The sequence below is a fragment of the Lactuca saligna genome, chromosome 2, assembly GCF_052625555.1.
Source record: "Lactuca saligna cultivar CGN05327 chromosome 2, ASM5262555v1, whole genome shotgun sequence".
Lineage (NCBI taxonomy): Eukaryota > Viridiplantae > Streptophyta > Magnoliopsida > Asterales > Asteraceae > Lactuca > Lactuca saligna.
Genome location: NC_136418.1, coordinates 181046685 through 181053740, shown reverse-complemented (window position 1 = coordinate 181053740; position 7056 = coordinate 181046685). Strand labels below are relative to the sequence as shown.

General features: G+C 30.3%; 1 protein-coding gene across 1 annotated transcript; it reads right to left on the bottom strand.

Annotated features, from left to right (window-relative positions):
• Window positions 1-2257: 2257 nt before the first annotated feature.
• On the bottom strand, window positions 2258-4409 carry HEME2 (Uroporphyrinogen decarboxylase). Its single transcript, XM_078977073.1, has 5 exons — window positions 4183-4409; window positions 3549-3670; window positions 3335-3445; window positions 2959-3273; window positions 2258-2870 (listed from the first exon to the last, which is right to left on the bottom strand). The coding sequence occupies exons 1-5, from the start codon at window positions 4280-4282 to the stop codon at window positions 2355-2357; spliced, it is 1164 nt and encodes a 387-aa protein (XP_078833199.1). The 5' UTR covers window positions 4283-4409; the 3' UTR covers window positions 2258-2354.
• Window positions 4410-7056: the final 2647 nt, after the last annotated feature.

The window sequence follows — 7056 nt, the reverse complement described above, 5'->3', positions numbered from 1 at the left end:
ACCAGAAATTATATACAAAAACATTTAGGAACTACCTTAAAGTTTTGGAATGACCTACCTTAGAGAAAAAGAATGAAAAACGAGATGGAGAAATTTGGGGTAGTGAAACAACAAGAAAGAAGTGCATCGGTGAAAATGCAGATCTTGAAGCTTTGGAAGGGCAACTACGAAAATAAAGAAATACAGTTAGGTTAGATTCAAAAATAGGCTCTTGGACTTTAGTTCCTGAATCTCTTTAGGAGAATTTAAGAGAATGGGCCCAAAAGATAACATGTCTTTTATTAGTTATTTTAGTTTTATATCTATTTTGTTATTTCTGTTATAATAAAAATGAATATATATATCGGCTTTGGGAAGAATTGACGGATGCCCAATTTTCAGATCGTGATTCTATATCCATTTTGTTAATTTTTTTTAAAATAGATTTCCACATTATTTTCTTCTCAAACATTTGATTAAGGACTACGTGATAATAATTAGCTACACATGTGTTTACAAATGCATAGGTAGGTAGTTTATTTTCTTTGTTTTTATTTTTCTCTGTTTTGTCCTTGCCTAGTTACTTGCTAGGCTTGTGGTTTCTAAAAAAATGTATGATAGTCTACAATATCACTTTTTGATTAAAATAAGTTTTTATATATATATATATATATATATATATATATATATATATATATATATATATATATATATATATATATATATATATATATATATATATATATTACACATTTATAAAAAAGTATTATGTATTGTTAAAACATAACAAGTTACTTGTACATGTTTATTTTTTTAAATATACATAGGTAATTATCTACACATATGACTAATTTAACATATTGGCTTTGTTTTAAATTTAAGTTGATTTTAGACAAAAAGATAAAATAAAATAAGGAATGTTTGATTTGGATCGGGTCCTCTCACCATTAGTTTTTATACATATTGAATTGGTTATTTTTATGGTTGAACCCAGCTATTTCTTAAACCAATCATAGTTAGTGAACCATGGTTATTTTTATTATTGAACCCAACTATTTCTTAAACCAATCATAGTTAGTGAACCACGTATGTTTCGATTCTAGACTCGTCACTGCATTTAGTCACCTAACTTTTAAATTTGTGCTCATTTAGTCATTAAACTTTTAAAAAAAATTAAAAGTTTAGTGACTAAATGAGCACAATTTTAAAAGTTTGGTGACTAAATGTGACTAAAACAAAAGTAAAGTGACTAAATGAGCACAAAACCAAAAGTTTGATGACCTTTTAAAACTTAAAAAGAGTTAAGTGACCAAATGAGCACATAAACAAAAGTTAAGTGACCAAAAATGACCTAAATCCTTTAATTAAATAAAGATAGATATTGAATGATTTCAATAATTATATGTATATATTAAATGATATCTATAATTATGATCTCAATTTATGTAAACTAATTAAATTTGTTATTAATGTCAGCAATAACATTCTTTCAATTCACATCCAGATTTTGTATATGGATTTGTGTTTTGTTTCAGGACAAACTCATTTAAATTACAATAAAATTGCATAGAATATAAAGAACGATGATGCATTCTACTAGAATACACTCTCATTATGCTAGAATATAATTTCATTCTTCTAGATACGAATTAATTCTGAAAGAAATTTTATTGCTGACATAATGACGGATTTAATTAGTTTTCATAAAAGATAAATTATATATATATATATATATATATATATATATATATATATATATATATATATATATATATATATATATATATATATATATATAATTTGATTAAATAATAATTTAATTTTTACTAAATTCTAATTAGTACATTCTAGTACACAATAGACGTGAAACATTTGAACATATCTCTAGATTATGGCGTTAATACATCTTTTATATCCTTATTTGACGTGAGAGAAATCACAAATTAAAAGCTTATTTAAATGTCAAATACATAATGTTAGCCAGGAAACACCTTATAATCTCATTTGAATCGAAGAAATCGCATATGGTCAACCTCATCTACGATTTCCTATACCCAATACAAGTATCATACGCATAAAGTTATATATTAAATATTTATACGATTTTAAACACAAAAACAAATTCCTCTTAATTCGTTTAAAATTTTCAATAAATCATTAACTAGTTTGAAAATATAAAAACAAAAATAATTTTTTTTCAACCTACTCATATGGGCCAAGCCCACGATAAATTCACAACCTATGAACCAAAAAAAAAAAAAAAACGAGTGAAATGGACTAAACACAAAAGTAGTCTGAAATAGAGGGAATCAACAGAAAAATACACAAAGAAATTCGAGTCATCTAAATCTAAAATACAAAAACCCTCTGTTTTTTCAGTAGCTAAGGCCTTTAGCAACCTCAAAAAAATGAGCAACATTTTCCTCGGGTGTCCCCACCTTAATCCCATGCCCAAGGTTCAAAATATGCTTCTTATTCCCAGCTTTCTTCACCGTATCAATTATCCGTTTACTAATGAACTCCTTCGACCCGAACAAAACCCCCGGGTCCACATTCCCCTGAACCGCTATCTCACTCCCTAACCGCTTCCTCCCTTCAGCCATATCCACCGTCCAATCAAGACTCACCACATCAACACCAGTCAACGCAAGTCTCTCCAACAACCCACCCGACCCACTTGCATACAGTATTAATGGAAGATCCGGATGTGTTTCTTTTACTGAATCCACTATCGCCTTCAAATACGGTAAACTGAACTCCTCAAAATCAGCCGGACTCAGTTCGGTTGCCCATGAATCGAATATTTGAACCGCTTGGGCCCCATTGTCTGCTTGGTACTTAATGTATTTAGCCATTGATGTTGTGAATTTCTCAAGCAACGCGTGAAGTACCTATGAACGACTTAATCCGATAAGAACCTGGCTGTATTGTATTATATGAGTGTTTGATAAATATATTGCGGTTTAAAGTAAAAATTACCTTAGGCTGTGAGAAAGCGAGAGTTTTTATTTTGGTAAAGTTTTTGGATGATCCGCCTTCAACCACATATGATGCGAGGGTGAAAGGAGCTCCAACAAAACCAAGAACTGCTGCTTCGTTATTTACTTCTTTTCTTAAAATTGACAAAGCTTCCCCAACATATGGGACCCACTCTTCGGGGGTGAATTCCCTGACTTGGTCGACCTGAGCGGCTGTGCTGATTGGATCGAATATGATGGGACCCTTTCCTTTAACGATGTCAAAGGGTATGTTCATTCCTGGTAGAGGTGTAAGAATGTCTGAAAATAAAATAACCTGTAAAACTAAAATCAATATCAAAGAATTCAACAGGATTATGCTAATATAACATTCTTACTCCATCAGGCTTGAAGACCTTCCATGGCTGTAGAGAAATTTCCACAACAAGATCTACATTCTCTGATCTTTCACGGAAGGAAGGATGCTTCTCACATAAGGTTTGATAACTCTGTCACAACAAAACCAGAATAAGATATATATGCATAGATTTTAATGTAGGATAGAATTACAAGAGAAAGAAAGAAACAAGAAATGTGGTTATATAGACCTGCCTTCATGTACCTCCCTGCTTGTCTCATAAGCCAAACTGGGGGTCTTTCTACATCTTCACCACGAACAGCATTAAGTAAAAGTGGTTCGGTTGTATTCACAGCTTTTCGTTCTGCAACAGGTGCTGGATATAGCCATAAGATTCAAAGTAAGATACAGATTAACCAAATCTACATTCTACACACAGCATTGACAAGGAAGATCAATAATGTGATCACAGGAGCTTAAAAATGTCTCATCAAACAGAGGTAGAGCTTCTCATTCTACTGTATTAGGTTTACCAAATGCAAAAAGGAATCATGATGCTTGAAATTATTGTACTAAATCGCTTAATTTTGTCAAAATGCAGGATACGCAACCAAAAGTCCGATTGTGCGAAAAGTCAACCGTTCTTACCAATTACATATTTACGGGATGAATAAGCAAAATTCAATGTGAAATAGTTTATAATCATAAGCGTATGACTTTACTGGTACACCTAAATCTGTGTCAGATTCTACGTGATAGAACTAATATCGAATTCATGGAAACAAACTCACGAAATTGGATTGCTAAAGAGAATTTGATCAAATCCCTATTTACTGTCTTCTATATAAGCCGCCCAAATCGAAAATTACATAAAAAATGAGAAATTACCTCCGGCGGAGCAGATGATACGATGTGGGCGACGATAAGTAAAATTGGAAACGGAGATCGAGGTGAATGAAGGAACCGAACAGCTGTACATAATTGACATGGTGTTGCGAAGATTTTCTTAACAATTTCCCTCTTTTAAGAGTTGAAATTAGTGGGCATTTCGCTATAGGAATCGATTGTTTCTTTGGTAACGAAGGAGATGAGTTAAAAAGGGTTTGGATAAAATAAAGATAAGGAGAAAATCCGCGTTTCTATCGTCTTCTATTTAACTATCCCACAGATCTGATTGCTACTGTAATTCATACAATTACAGTCGTCTCAACAGGATTTGAACAGTTAAACTCTTCATCGTCCAATCAAATGCAACTAGGGTTTGACGTTTGAGGGGTTTATTATTTTTTGGGTTGTGTCGTACCCCTTAACTAATTTTATCCTTCGATTATCAATCTAATCAATCTTTTGATTTCACATCATTTTATTTTTCTTAATTTTTTTTTCTCCTTTTTGTTTTTTTTTTGTTCTTTTATTTTTTCTTTTAATAATAATAATAATAATAATAATAATAATAATTACGATAACTATATAAAATTCGATAATTTATTTTTCTTTTATTTTTTCTTTTATTATTATTATTATTATTATTATTATTATTATTAATTACGATAACTATATAAAATTCGGACACATTTTAAAATTCATATAATATTATAAATTCGGACGATATTATAAAATTTGAAAAGCTATATAAAATGGAACAAAAGTAAAGCTTGTTTTCAATCCGCATAACGCACCATGCAAATGTAAACCAATTAATATATATGTGATAAATAAATACAAACTTTGCTTGTGTTCCATATTATATAATCATTCGAATTTTATTATGTCATCCAAATTTATAATGTCGTACAAATTTTAAAATTTCATCCGAATTTATAATTGCATCCGATTTTAAATACCGATTTATAAAATATAAAATAAAAAGAATTAAAAACCGATTTTATATAGTCATTCAAATTTATAATGTCATCCGATTTATAAAATGTTGTTCGAAATTTATAATAGTAATAATACTAATAATAATAATAATAAATATATAATAAAAAATAATTAAAAACCGATTTTATATAATTGTTCGAATTATAAAATTTTGTTCGAAATTTATAATAATAATAATAATAATAATAAATTAAAAGCAACAAAAAAACAAAATAGGAAAAAGCAAAAAAGACAAAAAAAATCAAATCACAAGGGTGGAATTGGAAAATGGAGAGGATACTTATAGAAAACCCCTATTTATTTATTTATTTTGAGTTTTTAACCAGGAGTTTTTGAAAAACTTATTTACTCAATAAGTATAGTTTTAAATATACTAGGTTATAACCTGTGGAAATCACAATCGATAGGATTAAAAATATAATATAGACAAAAAAATTAACAATTAACAATTTTATCATGGAAAAAAAATATCATAAATGACTATTAGATAAAACTAAAAGTTGTTTTATTAGTCTTTTAAAGCATTACCTCCCTAAAATTTAAATCATATTTTAGAAATAAAGATCCAATTACCAAAATAAATAATAATAATAATAATAATAATAATAATAATAATAATTGAAAGTTGAAAATTTCTTATAAATAGTTCCCATTTTTGAATAGTTATCTTATAAATGATTTTCAAATATTTGTGTTACAAAAAAAAAAAAAAAAAAAAAAAAAAAAAAAAAAAAAAACCCCGAATATTTGAAAGAGTTTTACCAATTACCAAAAAAACTGAAAATAAAGAATTCTTTAAAAATTGTCATGTGTCTGTAACACCCCGTGTATTAAATAAATTAATTAATTAACGAATGAATCGTAGCCTTAAAATCCATAATTATATAGCAATGAGTTGGTTTCGAGGAGTTAACTGACATAATTTTAGAAGGCGGGGGTTAAAGTGTAAAATCAGGACTTAATTTGTAAGTAATATTGAAGACAGGGACTGCTTGGTAACAATTAGGACTCAATATGAAAGGAATTATAGAAGTAAGGGATAAAATGTAAATTTTGGATTTATATTGTAAAGATTTATGGAATCATGGGTTAAAAGGTAAAACCTGGATTAGTTTTGCAAAGATTCTCAAAGTGGAGGGTTGTTAGGTAAATATTGTACCTAAATTGTAATGGATTTTGATGCTTAGGGTTTAGTAGCACCAGGTATATAACCTCACTTCACTGATTATCAAACCCTAGACCAAAGGAAACCTCTTCAGCTGCCATGTGAAATCCCCAACCACCACCTGCCTTCCTCTTCGCCATTGAAACGTCATCGGACTCTGAGAGAGGACCGCCATACGTGAAGCGCTACCACCACCCGACTCCCTCTCGTTCTCCTATCTGTTGAATCTCCGAGCGACTGTCGACGTCCAAGCCGCTATTAGAGTCATTGTTGCTCTAGTTGCCGACGACGACGCAAACAAGCATCTTCTCTCCGCTGTGTCGCTGTCGTCGTCGTGGTTTGTGTCGCCATCGTCGCCTTGCTGCTAGTCCTTGGGCTAAGATGGAGTTGGAAACCCTAATTAGGGTTTAGAAAACTCTAATATTGGATTTATGGGCTTTGGACTTATTTGGACCCACTTATGAGCCATTGGAATGGAGTTGTAAATTACATCCAATCACACCGTATGACTTATCTAGTTGAGTGATTGACTTAATGGATTAAGTCCGTAATGAGTTAAGTGAGAAACACTTAAACCTAATTGTCATTTTATGTGAAACCCTAATCTTACTTGGGCCTTAAGTTGGGCCTTTCTATTAGGCTTTGGTGATTGGGCTATTAATGAGCCATCCAGATCAAGCAAATGGATTAGAATAATTAATGAGCTTTAGGAT